Source organism: Rhyacophila brunnea, unplaced genomic scaffold (assembly GCF_057557595.1).
Source record: "Rhyacophila brunnea isolate RB1 unplaced genomic scaffold, BYU_Rbru_1.0 scaffold_19, whole genome shotgun sequence".
NCBI lineage: Eukaryota > Metazoa > Arthropoda > Insecta > Trichoptera > Rhyacophilidae > Rhyacophila > Rhyacophila brunnea.
Genome location: NW_028232848.1, coordinates 10,580,805 through 10,602,384, shown reverse-complemented (window position 1 = coordinate 10,602,384; position 21,580 = coordinate 10,580,805). Strand labels below are relative to the sequence as shown.

General features: G+C 35.2%; 1 protein-coding gene across 1 annotated transcript; it reads right to left on the bottom strand.

Annotated features, from left to right (window-relative positions):
* Positions 1–737: 737 nt before the first annotated feature.
* Positions 738–12,467, bottom strand: abo (de-etiolated protein 1 abo). Its single transcript, XM_085946151.1, has 5 exons — positions 12,073–12,467; positions 10,381–10,509; positions 7,208–7,401; positions 4,268–5,167; positions 738–1,873 (listed from the first exon to the last, which is right to left on the bottom strand). Exons 1-5 carry the CDS (start codon positions 12,397–12,399, stop codon positions 1,681–1,683), a joined length of 1,743 nt encoding a protein of 580 aa, XP_085802277.1. The 5' UTR covers positions 12,400–12,467; the 3' UTR covers positions 738–1,680.
* Between the last annotated feature and the right edge of the window lie 9,113 nt (positions 12,468–21,580).

Sequence of the window (21,580 nt, the reverse complement as noted above, 5' to 3'; positions counted from 1 at the left end):
TAGATCAATACATATTGTGTAAAATTATACAACGAATACGTGCGTATTTTTTTTCTCGATTTTGACCAAATGTGGACTTATCGCTTTTTGGAATTAGACGGCTCATATTCTTTAAATGGCTCTCGTGGTTCAGTGTGTAAGGCACTGGCCTTTAATCTGAGAGCTCCGGGTTCGATCCCGGTGAGCACACAATATATTTATGCGATTTTCTGAAAGCCTTGGTGTTTGTGATTAGTTCACTTATATTACTAAATACACTGTCATTGGGCCTGTCTAGCCTGTGTAGTGTTAAAAATAATAATATATTATTATACATATGCATATTTTTATAACTTATGGTTATATTAAACCATTTTGACATAATTTTACCTATTATATTGTGTAATTTTATATTGTGAGAAAAAAATAAAACATTAAAATAACCTGTGGTTTTTTGTTATCAACCTGTCTGGTTTATCTGATTACAGTGGATCACCTTCTAGAAGATTTTGGACTCAATACAAAGTTAAAGTAAATCACATTTTTTTAAATAAACTTATTTTGTTTGCATTGTAGGCATGGGTAAGAAAATACCCATAAAGACCAATATACATTTGTGTACAGCAGTGGCGAAGGGCGAAAGTAGGCTGTGATGATTCAACATAAATAATGTACTCTAAACTTTGTCTGTCTTACTTATTTGTTTTCATTGAACTAAGAATACAAATTGTAGATGGTGCTGAATAGTTTTGAAAATATATTTTCATAAACAGAAATCATAAGTTTAGTATGGCACACGGTTCTAAACCACATAAGGTTTCAGTCTACGGATGGCCTCTTAGAAGAGAAAAAAGATAACTACTACTTCACCCTGTTACGCCCCCGCATTGAGGCATAAGGCAAGCACATGGACCTCTCGGTTCATCGTCATGACCTGCAGCATGTAGATCGCTTTTGTAGCACCGCTGCAGGGTGAGGTCACGGCGATGGAACCTTTGAGGTGGTGCCACAAGGATACAGAGTCCGCAATCCGAAACACATGTCCCAGCCACATGAAGATGTCTCTTCGTGACACCTTCAATCACCAAGGTCTGCCGTGTTTGCTCACAAACTCAAGTGTTTGTAACACGGTCATAGCAATGTACAGTGCACAGCCATAAATCAAACCTTGTAAGAACATCGCACCGATGTTGCAAATGATGCATATGCGCCTAGCTACAGTAGCATGTATATATATGGGATGCGGCGACTGGCGAGCTTCAACGTCTAAACAGGAATGACCAATTCGTAGGGTGTGCGTATGCGTAACTGTAAGTCGGACGGCATTCGACTTGCATGTGGACTCGCGTGAGATTTATTGCAAGCAACGCCAGATGTTTTTATCAAACTAAATTCCGGGTGTGTGAATAACCATTACATCATATCGACGTATTCGACATGTTGCAGACGAGACGAGTTTAGAAGTACTAGCCGGCTAAGATTTGACGGAGACATCGATTCTAAAAGCTCAAAAGTCAAGAACTCTGGAGTCTGGTAAAGTGCCATGTCTCATAAGAGAAAAAGATAAACTGAAGAATAATAAAGTTATATCTAAAAATAAAATAAGATTTTGTAAAAATACCAAATTTAATATTCACAAGGTCTATTATCACAATGAAATTTGTATTAGAGTAAATCAGTCACGTTGAAGATGTACCGAAATCAGCTGAAAACCGTATTCCTGATATGAAAATTGACTATGTATTCAGAGTTTGTCCGTTGAACGCTAATGGCGAACGGGTCGGTGGGGTGGAAGGTGAAAGCCACCAGTCTTCTGGCCGTCGCTGGGGCCGCTTGCCCTAGAACTCCGGCGTATATTCGGAACTTCAGCAATCCCGAGTCACGAGCGTAAAATCTGAAAACATTGTATTATTGGATATAACACGATAGGACACTAATTTCAAAACAAACATAATAAATTACGTCATTAAAAAATTGTAATTACATAATTTAAAATATCTCTTATTTAAATATTAATTCATTGGTAAAGAATAGACCTAACGATAGTAATGTGAGCTAAAATATTATGACAATAATATAGACCGCAAAACTTTACGATTCCTTCCAATTTACGAGTCAATTAAAAACATCAATCAAAAGTTCAAAATCAATGAAAAAGTCTACCTAAATGAAACAAAATACCGCTTTATTCAAAGGGAATATAATGACGAATACTATAATAATTATTATAGACATGATCATTAATTATTGTAGATATATAATATCATTTGACGAGAAAAGATAGGGCGTTATGACACGAATATTTTTATTACAAAATTTACGAATTTTTCCCTAATCCCTAATTTACCTACTCAAATTCTTTATTTTCAACCTCTAGAGCACTTCTCCCGTTAAAGATTGTCTTAAAAAAAACCTCCATTGATAGTAAATATTAATTTTGTGGGAACGGCGAAGGGTGGAGGTAGGCTGTTAAGATCCGACATAAATGGTGCACACTAAACTTTGTCAGTGAAACGTATTTGTTTTTATAAAATTAAATTGACTGAAGGTACTTAATGGAAATTGAATTTGAATTCTAATGGATTTTAGATTATTTTTACTATTCCATTTGAGTCGATTTTTGCAACCCGGGTTTCGCCTTTCGGCATTTTTGTGTGTATTTGTCTTTTGGTGAGTGCACATAGTGCCTGAAAATGCCGAAAGGCAAAACCCGGGTTGCAAAAAACGACTCAAATGGAATAATACAAAACTTACATACATTAGTATTTGAAGCGCTTACTTTCAATAGCGGGTAAAACAGTTTTTCGAGTATTTTGAGTTGGATATATATTTTGATAAATATATTTGTCTACCATAGTATGGTCTGAGTTTTAATTTCAAAACTCGGCTAAATACGTCGATATTGGTTATTAAAAATCTACCTTAGTTTCAAAATGGGCTAAAACAGTAGTAAAATATAGATAAATTGAATCAAAATTGCATAAAACCGTTTGAGCCGCTTTTGAAAGTAAGCGCTTCATTTTTTTTCATTGAACTAAGACTATAATGTGTAGACTGTATGACATTAATATGGACGAAGCATCTGGAAAAAAAGATGAAACTCACTTTTTTGTCGGGTGTGCCGAATGGCATAATCTGTTCTAACGCCATTACAATAAAGGTGATATTGATATAAATTCCCGATGCTTTTGTCGGGTCTGCCGAATGGTTCGGTGCGAATGTGTTCGCTCAAATGAACATTGACATTAGAAACACTGTTCTAACGCCATTACAATAAAGGTGATATTGCTATAAATTCCCTATGCGTGATATCGCATAATGAAAATTGCGATACATAGCAACATTCGCATATACATGTGCGAATGTTGCTATGCGCGAATTTACTTGCTAGCTACTGTATTGAGTGCGTTGTCCATTAATAATGTCATTGATCAAATATTTAAAATTATGCAGTTAAATCATACATTATTAGATGTTTTATAGATGGAAGAATAATTTTATCGCATACAGTTTGGTCTAGGCATGGCTTGATGAATTTAAAAATACTTGCCAACACCATCTTTATGTATATATCATACAAGAAAACAAATAAACATTAATGAAAAAGTGTGCAGTATTTTGTTGGATCGCCGATATGGTTTGGTTTAGGCATAGATTACTTGAAATTAAAAATCTAATCAGCGCCATCTGCAAATTATATTCTTAATATTATGAAAACAAATATGTACGGCTGACAAAGTTTAGTGTGCACTATTTATGTTGAATCTTGACAGCCTACCTCCACCCCTCGCCACTGTATAAAGTATTTGCATGGTTTTTCGCCATTGGCAAAAATTTACATTTCTATTACAAACATTAAAAAAACTGTTTTATCCAAAATGTCATGTCTTCACCAATCCAGAAAATGGTAATACTATTTCCGAAATTGAAAATACTAATACTGGCATTGGAAATACTAATCTCGGGATTGAAAACTATAAATGGGTTTGTTGATACGTAATTTGTATACTATAATGAACTTCATTTGGACATAGTTATGCAGAAAGTAGCCAGTCCACAAAAAATAAAAAATTGAGATATGATATAGATCAGATGCGAGAAGGTGTTCTCTACGTTCTGCTGAAAATAGCCAAGCCGCAAACAAATTATTCTTGAAATAAAATACTATTTACAATTTGACATTTTATATACATTTTTAATAATCATGATGTTGCTAAAGTGCAATTATCTCAGCTCGACATTATTGTGGACTGGCTACATTCTGCATAACTACGTTCATTTTAGTTACCTGATAGGATATTCTCCATACGCTTTAGGCCGCTCCATGACTGAGACCCATTTGTCATCATAGCTGAACAGACCGAGATCCAAATACGGGGAACTGCTATAGGACTGCGCACTAATAGGCAGCTGTGCCAATATTCTCTTAGTCGCTTCTGTCTTTCCTCCGTATATTGCTCTCACGATGGTATGCTTAAACCTCTGCTGCGTCAGTCTTGCGTATAAATTATTAGAAGGCGAACACGTGAACTGAGATTCGGAATACAGCCTGGCGTTACGAAACGAATCACAGAAATTTTCAAACAGCTCCAGTAAACTCTCCGAAGTGTTTTCGTACACTTCTAATATTTTACTTTCACTCATGTTATAGATAACGAAGAATGATGACTGACTATTTGGTTCGGCGACCCGGAGTGTGACAACATCTTCGCTAGCGTATTTTATAAACAGATGATCTTCATCAAGCAACTGCATCTTCCACATCCGTAACGACTTAAACATGTCAAAATACTTGTAAAACTTCCTCAATTCTAAAGGATTTCCCGACATATCTGTTATGTTTTTGGCACGCTTGTACAGAAACACTAATAGCCTATGTTTCAAAGAGTTTATTGATAATTCCAAGAAAGGCTTTAAATTTACTGGCGGTACAAAAATTGACGTTAAATAATCATCGTCTTCGTGGCAAAATCTACCAATTTTTCGCACCTCCAATAGCATTCCGTCAAGAATTTGGAATATATGAATCGTCTGGTGTTGTACCGACAGAACGGCTAGCATGTCTTTGTAAAGATATATGCCCTGGTTGTGAGACAGGTATATCTTGTCAACTTTGAAGTGTCGAGTATCACATAATCTTCCGTTCACCAGGTCGACCAAATGTAAGGAGTAGTCTTCGAGAGCGGACCTGAAAGTAAGTTGAATACATTAATTCCACCGAAGAACAGATCAATAAGATAAAATATGTATGTAATACACATATATATATTCCCCAATGATAGGAGTGCAGTAAGCATCACATAAACACCATGGCTTTGAGAAAACCATATAAATACATTGTGACCTCACTGGGGATCGAACCTGGAGCCCCCAGGTGAGAGTGCAGTGCCTTATGCACTGAACCATGAGGGCAGTGACAGAAATACGAAAGCCATACAGTGAGAATACAGAGACTAACATGAAAGTGTCAAAATTCCAATTTTCCATAAATTATTAAAATATTTCTTAACTGACAAAAGTATAACTGCGCAATATAAATTTATCAATTAGAAATCAATTATTACACAAACTTTAAATAGTTTAATGGCTGCTTTATCGGTGAATGCACGCATTATGGATACGAATGTCACTAGAATTTGGACAATACTTCTTGAATGCAAGTATTGCAATACCCACTACATCAGTTGATGCATGTATACAATATAATAATACGTCGATTTCGTTTTAATTGTTTGAATAATAATATAAGACCTGTTAAATACTGCTAGTCTTTCGTCTTTGAATAGATAATCAGTAATCAAAACAATTTTTCTCTATCGGAAATAAGTGAGCGACATTCAAAATTATATTTAGGTATTTGATTTTTGTTTAGAATACGTAACTTTTGTATCAATTTCGTCACCTGTTTCTTGTTATGTGTAATTTCTTATAAGTCGGAAAATCGACTGACTAATGCATAAGCCCATCATTTGAATAAGTATTGATATGGAAGGGTTCATGTCGGAGGTTTTGTTTTCACTTTAAGTATATTTTGCTTTTCACACGAGATATAATATATTGATTGAAATAACAAAACCTAGGTGACATTTTGTTTATTAATGATTGTTAATAATGTCACGGGCAATTTGTCATTATTAAGGATGAAGTACTATTATTTCTTTATGCACTAGTTAATAATATTAAATAATGGCTTTACGTTTGGATTACACGTTGTTATTAAAACTAGCTATGCGTATTTTGGAGCGGGAAAAGAAAGGTGGCGAATTAGGTTAGACGGTTTCAAGGGTTACTCTATCCTTCGTAACGGTATTTTCTTCACTATCACATCATTTAAAAGTTACAACTATTATTACCTACGAGTTAGATATAATATTTTTCATCCTAATTCTGTCGATTACAGGATTATTGATGGGGGATGAATTAGTATACATTATTAGCAACTAGACCCACTATATTACGACAAAAAGATTGTTGACCCATGAAAGGTCATTGGTTGGGCCGATTATGTTCCCAATCCAATCCTCAAACCCGCACAAATATCTCATACCTACTATCCTCATTTATTGTTGTCATCCAGGCGCTTAACTATTTAACGAGCTATCATTTGCCCGTGATTAATACAAAGGCAGTTATTCGTAGACCGTGGCTGTATTAACTTGTACTGTGTGACCGTCTTCCAAGCAATAATTCAATTCGAGTCGCCTTACGAACTCAGTCAATTAGACCACCTATCATGCCGTGTTACCGGCACAAGGTGTCTCATACAAACTTGTCATCATCATTTATATTTATAAGTGTATATATGAGTGATAAACAGAACCATTTGCCTACTAGTGCGTGAACGCATGACCCGGGATCTGCTCCAGCCATAAAGCCAAACAACGTCAAGGATAGTGCCTGGATCGACTCCCGTTTAAGCCCCCCTTCTCCAGCATCCACATCCACAATCATCCCAAATCACAGTCCTCAAAAGCGCAGCCAATCATAAATCATATATTTGCATAAGCAGGTTACGGATGTGACGTGCAACATTAAGCGGCTCTCGTGGTGCAATGAGTAAGCCGCCGACCTTTCAGCCGGGAGCTCCTGGTTTATCTCAAAGCCTGGGTTTTTATGAAAGTTTCACTTCTTTTACCTACTGTTAAACTACACTACTGTCATTGGGCCTCTAGGAAATATTGTAATGTTAAAAAGAATATATAAAGAAAAATATTTTATTAATATGTACCTCATAGTGGGCGTCACTGCTTCATTGTTACTGTATATCTGATAAAAATGAGGTCGTAAGTCGTCAGGAATTTGGGCAGCTGACCCTACTATCACATATTTTCCATCGTCGGTGAAAAGACTGCATTCTCGGTTGAGCTGATCGAAGCCCAGATTATGCTGGCGGAACTGGCATACATTCACAACAAACTTTGGCTGAAAATTAATACAAAAACAAGTTTTTAAAAAACTATTCATGTTCAGGTTATAGAGACATCTCATGGTGTAAAGCAGGGATCGGCAACGCGGCGCCCTCGGAGAATATTTGATGCGCCCTCAAGATACCATCAAATTATAATACTGTCACTCCACTAACAAGTTGAATATCTTCATACTGTGCTACGACATATTCTTGGGAGTCTTTGTTTCCTAACATGAAATATTTAAAATCAAAATATCGGTGAAGACTCACAGACCCTCACTTGGACAATTATTGCTTAAGGGCAGGTAATTCTAATTATGTACCTGACTAATAAGTTAGCTAAAGATTTGCAGTCCAAGTGTCGCATTGAATTTTTTTGCATAATTATGATGTATTCGTATATAAATATATGTATGTACATTTAAATATAGCACCAGGGAACTCAGAAATAATGGGAACTGAAATACACAATGGGTAAGGCGATAGCAGGTAACCGACTCGAGTAAGGAAGAATCCGGGTTAAACTTACACTCGTGTCTAGAATACGTTTTACGTCAAATACTGAAAACTGCTCTCGGTTTATGTATTTACGCTCATTTAATATTGGTGTATTACACACACTATTGCACGTGCATAATGCGTGCTTCATTTTCGTAGGACACTCACACATTCAAAAGCCTGCTTCACCATGCGACGAATTGAATATAACCTATTGGTATTCTATTTATTATCTGTCCTGTGTATAGCACCCATTTTAAAATACTTATTAACAATTTAAATTTATAATAATGTTGAATCTTGGTTTATTGTTTAACTTTTTTAGTACATGGTATTTTTTATTTTAGAGCTTGAAATTTTAGTTAATTTCTTGTGATTGCTGTTGATTTATGTCGATATGTATGTATCTTCTCTTAAATAAATATGAATTGACCGATTAACATGGTGTTTAATTTACAGAACTCCATATTATTAATAATGCACATTTCTGTGTTTTTCGGGGTTATATCAAGATTTTCTATTGGGATTTTTAACAGTTATCAGCCTTAAAGAAAAGTATATAGGTATATACATATATGTATATATTATGCGCCCCTGGCTTTGTTCAAAATTTGTATTTCGCCCTTCGTGGCAACAAGGTTGCCGACCCGACCCTTTTACACTGTAAAGTATAAGCATAAACTACTGACTGAGCAGAAAAAGAAATGTTATCTCAAATAAAGAATCTAAATGACAAAGTCAGGGATTAATTAATATAATAAATGATATCAAAAATATAGTTAATGAAAGGCTTAGAAACAAGGTACCTAGTAAGAAATCAGAAAGTTGAAAATCACTATGCAAGGAGAAATGTTATTCTTATTGAATCGATAAGTACAGTTTCTCAGAATAATTTTTACTTGGTGGTAGGTAATTCATGATAATTTAGTGAGTCACAACATATACAAATTGTTTTACAACATGTGTTGGCCCTTGTGGTTCAGTGCGTAAGGCACTGGGGTCTCATTCAGGCGCTCCGGATTTGACCCACGATGAGGTCATAATATATTTATGTAGTTTTCTCAAAGCCTACGATCTTTAAATTTATATTACTACACTATTGCCACTGGGCGTCATGGCCTGTTGTAGAGTTTAAAAAAGAAGATTAAAGTTCACTACATGAGCGAAATGCATTTCCTAAAACAATAATTTTTAAATGTGGTGAATGTGAAGTGATTTTTTTGTGACTCATTTTATTTAAAGGTTAAATCAAGATTTAGTATTACAATGATATGATATTATTACAATATCATAATATGTACTGTTATAAAATGGAATTCTACCAAATAAATAATAAAATATGGACTCTAATTTACTGGATGCCCCATTCATCCATGTATATCTGGACCTCAGCTCATTTTACCCGGAAAATATATATAGCCTGAGGTGCATGGAATGTCGAATTATGTTAAATCGAAATATAAACAAATTAACATGCTTAGATCGAACGTTGCATTTGAAGTAAGAATTCTTGCCATTTTATAAATTTCGATTTCTTGATAATTATAAAAATTTATATTAATTTATTATAAGACAATGGTAAAAAGTATGCAAAAGGCACAATATAGATTGAATGATAATAGTCAATATAAACATTAAGTAACACAGTGGTTACTTTATCAGAGATGTAATTGTAAACATGAATGATGATAAAATATACCTACAGTGCCATGGGTATATTTTTTTATTGATATGACAAGAAATTGGTATAAGTATCATAATCTTTCAAAATTTGATGGTGTCTGTTTACAAGAATAATAATATATGTCAGATGAAGATGTCAGCAACGTTGTTTATAATATAATAAGACGTAGTTAGTACACTCTCAGTAATCCGCCGCTCGATTATCCGACAACTACTATAATCCGCCGTTATTTTTACTAGTTGAAAGCACAGAATCAAGCTCTATAATTCGCAGGTATTTGATTGTCAAATTCAGTAGTCCGCCGCGTACAAGTATACAACGCAGATGAGACGAGTTTATTTTGAAAATATCCCCTTCGTGAAACATACGTTCATCGTGAATAAAGTAATGTACTAGGGAGGAAAACGCCCAAGGACCGCATCACAATTATGCCGTGCTCTAATGCAACCGGGACACACAAAATGAAGCTTTTGGTCATAGGGAAAACCAGGAATCCTAAGCCATTCAAGAATATCTGCCTCACTGAACAACTGGTTGTGTCACGTGATTTAATGTTTAATATTTAGTTAATGAACTTAGTTTATAAATATGTATGATTTAGTAAATACTTGATTTTGATTATAAATAAAACCTTAATTTGCTAATACACATTTCTCAAATAAAACTATTTTTACGAAATACCTGTTTTAATTTTTATCATATCTTGTATGTATGCACTATAATCTGCCGCTTTCACTAATTGGACACTTGTCTGGTTTTTGGGATGGCGGATTACTGAGAGAGTACTGTATTATATTACTTTATTTCTTACTTTGAAAAATCGGTGAAATATATTTGTACGGATGTGCTGATGGCGCTCATCCGGATCATTCTGCACCAGCTCGCATGGGAACCCGTTCACCAGGTCACCTGCTGCACCAGCTCCACAATAATTATATACCTACAAATTGAATACATATTTTTACAGGGTCCACGGTGAGTAATGGGAGAGCGTCTATCACTAATGCCCCAACTGCACTATTCCGAATTGCTAAAATTACGAAAAAATATGACTGCCTGTCACCTAATTATATTGTCTGTGCCCTGCCTGGGTTTCGAGACATTTGAACCCGTGGGACCGTCTGCTTTGAAGACGATGGCTGAGATTGGTCGTCGCTTCCCTGATAAAACAGATGAGTGCCGTACAACCGAGTACCTGAGACAACGAATAAGCATAGAAATCCAAAGAGAGTTAGGTATCCAGGGGACTGAAGACGGTATATACCTGGGGAAATCTACTATATCCATAGTTTTATATAATTTATATTTGTATGTAATTTATTATTTCAATGTAATATAAAATGTAATTGTTTGTTTACAATAATAAAATCAATTTCATCGATTTAAAATTTTAATAAAATTTGTTAAGTTTTCCAAAATTCTAGTTAATACTAGTCTAAAACCAAGATAAATATTATGTGTGTGAACAACTTATCAGTAAACATCTGTCCTAACACAAATGTACGTACACAGTGCACTGTTTTGAAACTCCACACCTATAAACATTGCTATCAAGTAGTTTTAACAGTTTATCTTGTACAAATGTGTGCGATTAAAGGTTTGAACACATTATTATCACGTCACATGCTGTCACAGTGACGAATTTAGTCTATGGTTTTGTCATTCTGCAGAATATTTTGAATGATCACTATCTCTATAAATTCAATTATGGAAAGTGCCAACTTTAATTTATTAGTATTTTGAATTATTAATTTTGACAGTTTCTATGTGTGCGTACGTTAAAATTACTTAACACAGTGCTTACGGGCCCTTTTAATTAATTTTGTAATTAACGTGTTAATTTGCATTTGAAAAGTAATTGGCAAAAACACAATTTTGTGCGGGCCCGTAAGCATTGGGTTAATACTTTGCAATATTGCATTCATAGATAATATTTTGAACAGACCCCCCCAGCAGACCATAGGTAATAGACGTAAACACCAGAAAAAACAATTAAAAACAAAGTGCACACGTTTTGACATGAGTTGAAAATGTGTAGGCATGTAGAAAATAATAAAAAACGTTCATTGAATCATGCGGTTGGCGATATAGCGCGATACGCGTGAGGTGATCTCATTATTTTTCTGGCCATTTCGGCAGATTTTGCCAACTGACAATGTTCGTTTAAAGGTCTAAAATGTGCTACGGGACGGGAGCATCAGTCTGATAACATTTTAAATACCAACAAAAACGAGTTACACATTTTTTTCCTGTAGCGGCAGCTTACTGTTAAAGCACGGAACGTGATAATAATGTATTCGAACCACACATCACTACTTCCAATGAAATACTAAATTAAAATTACCCCAAACATGGTCAAAGTTACTTATTTGTAAGTATTTTTGTACATGTTTTTATACAACATTATTTTGTTCACCCACAGATGTATCTTGGTCTGGACTAGGCATCCGCATGCAAGCTGTTTAGTGTTTATGTTATACTAATGCATGGATAAATTGCATACCTCTAGCGATGTCTGATCTGATGAAAATGCTATAAAATGTTTTCCATCGGGGCTGAATTTCCGCAAAAAACAAGGCGGTTTTTCCACATTGACCACTGTGAAATTCGGGAAGATGTTTTGATAGAATTCTCGGGCAACATGGAAGTGAGAACCGGGTTTTTTGGCACCGAAAGTCTCCCGGTTGAATAACCTAATAACGATATTTTGGGGCTTAATTTTTCTAGGGGTTATCTTTTCACTGCAAATAAAATCGTCTTTGGGGTCTGCCTCGTCATTTGCGTTTTCATCTTCATAAAGACTTACGTTAGTTGTATTGAAAACATTCATTATAACAACCAATATATTAATAACAACTCGGCACCTACTATATTATTGAAACGTCACACTGACAGTTCGGTTGCCATAAAAAGATGTTGCCATACTAAAATAATATATTTTCGTATGCAGAAAACCAAAGTGAAACGAGTACCTACTAATGGTGAAAATACACTCAATGGCGAGGGCACATATAATAATATGGCGAAAACCCCGTTTCTTATGTTGGGGTCCTGTGTCACAGAGTGTATATACGATGTCATAGACTGTCATATATATGTCAAACGATCTGACAGCCTTCAATGTCATAGTTTTTCGGCTAAGGTCCTCCTCCGACGGCGCAACTGAAATCTGACAGAACTGGTTGGTAATGGAACTCATAAACTGGCCAATGCAGGGCTCGAAATGGACCGGAGCGCTGTTCCGGTTCGTGGAATCTGTAAAGTTATCGCTCCGTCTCGTGGTTAAAATATTTTGACCGTCTGAGCTAGATATGCCATATAACAAAAAATCTAGCACACTTATGTTTATAAAATACCCATAAAATTTGATAACCATGTTAACATCCTCAGAAAATTTTCGAGCGCTCCGGTTCGTAAACTTTTCCATTTCGAGTGCTGACTTGAAATAATAATCACATTACCTCAAATTGGACCATCAGCTGTTTCGTACAAAAACTGACAGCACGCACGCTTGACATCATCTTGACCATAGACTAAATCTTGACAGAGTAGAAACAGGTAGGTACACGGTAATAATAAAATTGTTATATAAATAGTAATAAAATGGATAAAATTGATAAAAGAGTCTATGGAGACATTTTTAAGTCGGTAGATACCTACCTACGTTATGTTCGAATTAAAAAAAATCTTTTATTTTGTTATTTGACAATAAATTTCTACAGCTCTGCAAAGCATGTTATATTATGTGATGGATGTTGACAATAATAAAACTGCATGTTAAATCAATCTTTTTTTATTTTATTTCTGAAATTATACATAAATACAATCATATACGTACCTATTATAATTCTCTTATTAATTAATTATGGTAGGTTGCATCCGTGCGTTTCAAGTTTCGCAATCCATCATCAATCCATTCACGCACCCAAACTCGTCTGCTTCTAATTTGTTTTTATTTTCTCCCAACGATAAATACGCTACCATTGCCGCTGCAGCAACTCCATTCGCCGGTATTATATTCATATTATAATACGATGTGGACAAGAACAAAATACCTAGTTGATATAGATTTAAAATCTTACTAGGTATGCTTCAAATACACTCTATGACGATTGGTCATACAGGGCTCGAAATAGACCGGAACGCACCGGAGCGCCGTTCCTGTTCGTGAAATCGGTAAAATTATCGCTCCGTCTCGTGAAATAAATAATTTGACCGTCTGAGCTGGATAGGCCATATAATAGAAAATCTAACACTTATTTTTATGAAAAAAAACACATGAACTTTGATAACTTTACTATGTAAAAATCTTCAGAAAACTATTGAGCGCTCCGATTCGTAAATTTTTCCATTTCGAGCGCTGCGGTCATATATATGTCGAAAAACCCGTTTCTTATGTTGGCGTCCTGTCGTCGCTATAGGATTTGTTTCCCGAATATCCATTTTTGTCGAAATCGACATTTTAATGCATTACAATTTCTTTTATCGAACTCTACCGAAATCATTTATAAAAACAATATATTTTTATCTAGGAACAGAGATATTTTTTGAAAAACCCGAATACGCCATGTTAAGTTGCAATTACTCCGTGTTGTTCTCCCGAATGTCCAACTATTCGTACCTGAATATCCAAGTTAATTTCGGTCGAAATAAATCTCGGCTGAGTTTTTATTTCCCGAATATGACTTTTAGCCAATCAAACCGCGCTGACGCCGTGCATCTCGCTCCCACATTCACGCTGTCCAGCTCTAAAACAATCACGCCCACTTTCATATTTTTCGGCCGTCCGGAGGGCTCTTTCAAATTTCGTCTTATTGATATTGTTTTTAAAGTTACTATTGTTTTAATAGTGAATTCATCAAATTTGAAGAGATCATTTATAGCTGATACATCACCAGTTCGCCCTGAACTTATAGTAAAGTTTTGGAAGTGAGTATTTTAACCTAAATAACTGCATTTTGTTTTGATAAATGACACAAAATCCCAACGGTTATATGAATTCTACAGTATGACCCGGCAACTACTATGACGTAAAAAATAATTATTATTTCAAATTATTATTAATCAAACATTGTTTGTCTTTATTTTACTTTTAATCTAGGCATTTCTATGAAAATAAAGGCGATGCTATTATTTATTTTTGAATGCGCTGATAGTTAATTTAATTTAATATGTATGTTACTATTTATTTGGTGAATATTATATACTTAGGATATTGGTACCTACCTAATATTAGCAGCCAATGGTAATTAATTTATAGATGCTATTATTTTGTGTTGTCATTCCAATAGTAAATATATAATATTTATTTGGTGGTTTGTAATAAGTTTAATTGTTAATTATAGAAATATATAGATATAATAATATACAATACATAGATTTTTTTTTTTTGGAAAAAGTATTAATATAAAATTGTTAGCAAGTACGAGTAAGTACCATCATAAAATATTGGAGAAATTCGTGACGTCGGTTAGTAATTGAAGTAGTAGATACCTACTTTTATTTAATAAACAAAAACCGATCGCCGATAGTCGCTTGATTTTGAAGAATACTGATGAGCAGGTATTAAAAGGCCAATAGTTCAAGTTTGTCGTTATAAGTATGTCACCTCGTAGCATAGTGGATAATTCGTGGACTGGGTCGTAAACCCAGGAGATGCAGGACGATTCCTGCCGGGTGTCTTACTTTTTCAAAAAGATTTTTTCTATTGGTTATAATATATTTTCTCAGAAGTGATTTTCAAAATTATGTATGTTCAATAATTAGAGTGGTACATTCTTAAATCTTGTGAATTATTCGTTGAATAAAAAAAAAGATTATTAAAAACTATTTTATTACTTATTACGAAAAAAACCGAAAAAAGCGAATGCCGCATGTTATTATTACCTACGAACTTGGGTTATTACGATCATTAGATATTTAAATAGTAAAAGTAATCATTTACAATTATCGTGTAAATAAATATAACATTTGAGGTGCGTACTTTTTGACCACTCAGTAATCCGTGGGCCGTGCAGCAACACAACACGGTCTTAAGTCCCTAACGTCCATGTTTTGTCCCGAATATCCATTATTCTGAGAGAGCGCTAAAAATTTCCCGAATATCCACAACGAGTACTTGTAAATAAAACGCATTTTCTGTGCATTTACTGATGTATACCAGTATATTATTCTTGGAATCTATTCTTAGATAATGTTGCAATCATACAGTGTAAAAATAATGATTGATACATCTACTGATATTTCAATATACGACAATGAAATTTGTTTTTCGTCTCCTGAAAAATTGACATTTGGTCTATTCGGGAAACAAATCCTATAGCGACGCTGTGTCACAGGGTGTCACAGAGTGTAAATACGATGTCATAGCTGTCATAAAATATGTATGTATAATACGTCGGAAGGCATAGAATTGATCATAGACACTAAATCGCTCAGCATATTATGTGCCCGATCGTCATATAGTGTATTTGAACCTGTACCTAGCAAGCCAAAAATGATGTATTTTCATTTTCATTTGACGTTTACGAGGACGCGTAGACTAGGTATACTTTTTGAAGACGTACCAACCATAAACGGAATGACAAAGATATGATCATAGACACTAAAACGCTCTTGTCACATATGTGCCCAATCGTCATAATAATATAGTCTATTTGAACCTTAAAGTCTATCAAATGTCATATTGGTAGTACAGACCTACAAACTTATCTGGAGAATGGCCCAAAATGGAACTACGAACTACTAGGACGCCATATTGACAAACGTCATTCAAATGTTTGCCAGTTACGAGTCGTGATTGGGTAGTTTTCGACAGTGGCTCCCCTATCTCATTCTCCAGATAAAGCCGCGTTGACACGGTCCAAGTACAATCTAAGTACACTTGGACCGAGTGCCATCCAAGTAGACATATTCATACTAATTATTCCTATCCAAGCTACTTGGACCGCGTCCTACTCATCCAAGTTAACTTGGTAGGAATAAATAGGTAGTATGAAGCTGTCACTTGGATGGCAGTCGTCCAAGTGTACCCACTTGGATCCGTACTTGGACCGTGTCAACGCGGCTTAAGTTTGTAGGTCTGTATTTATCAGTGGCAAATATGTGACAAATAGATTTTACGGCATCGTGTGTAAACACATTGGCTAATACGGGAGTCATAGATTCTATGTCCACGCCTCTGTCATAGATTTTTTTTTCATATATTTACTTATGTGTAAACGGAATAGCATAGATATGATCATAGACACTAAAACGCGTAGCATAATATATAATATGTGCAAGTTCGTCATTGTGTTTATTAGTACCTTAAGCCATATTGGTTTTAATTATTTCTCAAATTAAAAAAAATATTGTTTGTTTAAAAGAACTGCTAGATTATAATTTTGAAACGTTGAAGTAGGTACCTAGGTATATTGTTTAATAAAATAAACTTTTGTCAAATCAGTTAAGTTAATCAGTTAAGGAAATATTAATTGGATTATAAATTTAAATTTCACTTTATGCTAATTCTTCTTCGATGGCACTACAGCTCAAGTCGAGCCCTGGCCTCCTCCACCGCCGTCCTCCTGCCGGAACGGTCCTCCGCACGTCTTTTCAGTTCCTGATTTTTAGCAGCTGGTTGGCATCTTTTGTAATGTTGAAACGCCAAAATATGTCTACAGACACACCTTTCTTACTTTATTATGAAACTATAAAAAGAACGGTCAAAAATGGAACTACGAACAATCACATGGACGCCATTTTGAAAACGTTATTCGAATGTCAGATTCTGTCCAGTTGCGAGTCTTGTTTGGGTAGTTTTCTACTGTGGCTCCTCCATCCATTCTTTAGATACGTTTGTATCTATTCCAAACAATAGGTAATATTGTAATATATTATTAGCTACACATTTTTTCACATAAGTAATAAGTACCTATGTTTAATTTTTTTCTTTGAAAAAAGGATAATAATCTAATGGATTAATTTCGCCTCATTTTACCATATTATATTATGTTGTTTATGGTATATATTTTTCTTATGCCGGCGCTCCATTGGCACGCAAGTCAGACGATTTACAGTCTTCGGACTTTTTTTTCGCGTGGAGCACCCCAGGTCTGCGGACTTTTTAATCCGCAGACCAGGCTCGTTGGATTTCAAACATGTTTGATATTTTACTCGCCGAGCCGCTGAAATTCGTACGTTCACCACGCTTTACCGTCACATTATTTATATCTATGCCGACGGACGACAGCGCCATATATTAGTCTATGAGCGCCATCATTATTTTACTGTCATTCAAAGTGTTCGGACATCGAAAACAACAATGGTAGATCTACGAGTGCATTCGAAAAGTTTCTTGGAAGATTTTATTAGTTGTTTTAAAGACAACCCGTCGTTGTGGAAGACGACAAGAATCGTGATGCCAAGTCCTTGGCGTATGCGGAACTTTTGGAAATATTAATCAAGGTGGAGCCGCAGGCAACGGTCAACGATGTCAAAAAGAAAATACAGACATTGAGGTCGGGTTACAGAAAGGAGAGAAATAAAGTAAGGACATCATATCGAAGCGGAGCTGGCACAGACGCAGTATATCTACCCAAACTGTGGTACTATAAAAATTTGGAGTTCTTGAATGACCAAATGGAAGGTACGTGGGAATGCTTTAAAGCTATTTATTATTCACGTGCAGATTATGAAATTGTCGTAGCTCTGAAAGTGACATCGCATTAGATTAGCTACTATTAAGCAATTAAAACATACAGCTATGAATCATTTCTAGTCACAATAAAATTACTTATTCTTTGCTGAGGTAGGTAATAAATAATAATAATATATAGGTACGAGGGAATGCTTTAAAGCTATTTATTATACACGTGCAGACTATGACATTGTCGTAGCTCTGAAAGTGACATCGCATTAGATTAGCAACTATTAAGCAATTAAAACATACAGCTATGAATCATTTCTAGTCACAATAAAATTACTTATTCTTTGCTGAGGTAGGTAAGAAATAATAATATATAGGTACGATGATGGCGGTGGAAGCGCGGCTTAAGCGTTGGCTTATTGAGTCGTGGTCGGGTCCCAGGTTCAAATCCTGGGTCTGACAAGTACACATTGAATTTCAATTTGTGTATGAGTCAGAGTATGGACCTAATATGTTGAGCAAGTGGCTGACATCCATTTCTCGTAAAAACAAAATCTGTCAATACAAACCTCCACTCCGTGGAGGTCCATATTATGATCGGACATGGTCGAAAGAAGAAGAAAAGAAATGATCATGAAATCAAAAATCGCTCGAGTTAGGTTCCTTCAGAGACAATCAATAAATCGTCAATCATCAATCAAAATTAATGGTACAGTTTGGTTATGAGGAATACAGCGGAAAACACATTTTGAAAATACCTGATATACTGGATTACACCAATTATACCAATATAAATAATCATATCAATATTAACCGTATGAAGGAATGGGTACTTAGGGGAGAGATAATAAAAAACAAGTTTGAGTATTATGTTGTATTTTAACAATTTACATTTTGTTTTACAGAATCGAGCTCAATATCCAGCATGGCGGACGATTTGGAAAACATGTCTCCTGATGAGACTTACTCCAACTCGTTAAACAACGAAGATTGTATTGAGGTAAAACATTTTAACTAAACTGTTACATTGGTTTAATTTATCTATTGCTTATCATACTTTCTTGCCATGTGACAGCCCCGGTAGTATTAAAATATTTTTCAAAATCTCCTCGCGCTTTCTTAGCATTGGCAGTCGAGTTCCGATTAGTCGTTGCTTCCAAAGGCGCTAAGGTGTCCTGTAACCTCAGTCCGAGCTCTATTAAACCTGTCTCAGGATTTTCCCTATCAAGGTCATGAGAAGGAGTATAAGAATGTGTTGATTTGCGACGAAGAAAGTTGTGCAGCACACAACAAGCTAATACAACTGTATTGATATTTTCAATTTTCATGTTTATTGGAGCTTGAAAAATGCGGAATCTAGCAGCTAAAATGCCAAAAACATTTTCTATAATTCGCCTGGCTCTGCATGTCCGATAATTAAATATTATTTTACTGTGATTTAATTGCCTTTGTGAATACGGCTTTAAGAAATCGTTACGTAATGCAAAGGCTTCATCGCCAATGGCAGTGCATCAGAATTAGCAGTAGGTTTTTTTTGTGCAGGTATTTTTAATCTGCCTTCGTCTAAACGTTTGAAAAAAATAGATTTTCTCAGTACGCCTCCATCAGAAATATGTCCATTTGTTCCAACATCAACATAAATAAATTCATAATTAGCATTTGCAATCGCCATCAAAACAATGCTGTGGAAATGTTTGTAATTATAAAAGTGGGAGCCGGCGCCTGCAGGTGGCACATTGCAATGTGTTTCCCATCAACTGCGCCCAGGCAATTTGGAAATTGCCATTTACTATTAAATTCTTTTGCAATCGTCTCCATTTCTTCGTGCGTATCAGGGAACTGCAACAAAAAATAATCAATATTTTATTTACAGATAGAATATTCGCCTTCAACATCAACGTTGTCGACTACTCCAAGGTCGAATCTTAATAGAGCACCAGAACCCCCATCGTTCAAACGAAAAAAATCGAATGATAGCGCCAACAAAGTGTTAAAATTAATCACCGACAAACTAAGCAAGACTGAAGATGAATTTGATGTTTTTGGCAAAATGATGGCCATGAAACTACGATCGATGTCACAGGGACAAAGATTGCTGGCCGAGAAGCTGATGCATGAAGTTGCCTTTATGGGACAAAGTGACAAAATAATGCCAGCAACTACTGTTCATACTCAACCAGTTTATCGTATATTAAGCAAAAATGTACAAAAGCCGGTATAATAAATTAATGTTTTTTGTGTGAATAAATATCTTGTAAAATATTTGTTTTTTTGTTTGTTTTTTATGCCTATAAACCTTAAGGCTTAAGCGATACAACAAATGGTAAGTATTTGAGTTATGTTAGCATACCTATATTATTATGTGGCCTCATTTAGAAATCAAATTCCATGCTTGCTTTTCGAAGAATATGACTAGTATTACAATACATTCAACAGGAATAATTAAGTAGCTTGCTTACAGCCTATATGGAGAGTCCTGGCTAGGTACAGAATTCTAACGGTCTATTGAATATTTAGCATGTCAACGATGGCCTTATTTGTGACTATATATATACCTATCTCAAATGCATCTTGTCTGTCATTCTTATGCTGTTGCCGTCTATGAGTTATATAGGTAAAACAATCCACTAAACGTTCACTTTATAAGACCAACCGACGTCTACTTGTTAATTATATATTTGTAAATTTGCCCAACTTTATTAGATGACGTATAATATAATACACACCTTGAAATATTCTCCTTTCAAAACGTCAATGATGACTTGGCAAGTTTCGGGAATTATCTTGCCCAGAGTTTGTCTTCCAATCGCAGTTCTATAATGCAAGTCAGTGAACGTTCCGCCGGCAGTCAAAAATCGCAGGGTTGCACATAATCTATCATGAGGAGAAATAGCTTCCCTCATAATAGTATTTTTTTTTAATAAATGGGGAGACCAAATTATAAAGTTCTGTGTATACATCCTCCGAAATTCGCAAATAATTGCGGAAATCGCTCGGTTGCAAACGCAATTCTCATATTAAATTTGTGTAGGATAATGTCGTTCGTTTCCTTAACCATTGTTTCACCCAGTATTTGTGTACCCTTTGCTTCGTTATTAGATTATCTGCCACCCAATAACCCAAAAAACACAAAACGTCGGTATCATTTAACGCCATCACGATTTAACTGTCAAATTTACGTATATTATCTATGCTGTCAAAGTCGACGGTTTTACTCGTCAAATTAATAATATACCTCGTTTCGTTGAACGTCTGTTAGCCAGTAGCAGAATGTAGAAAAATCTGAAGACTTATTGTCCTCGGACTTTTGGCTCGCCAATGGAGCGCTGGCATTATACCATTTTGTTGTACAAAGTAGTCTATGGCCAAACCGTCAGATATT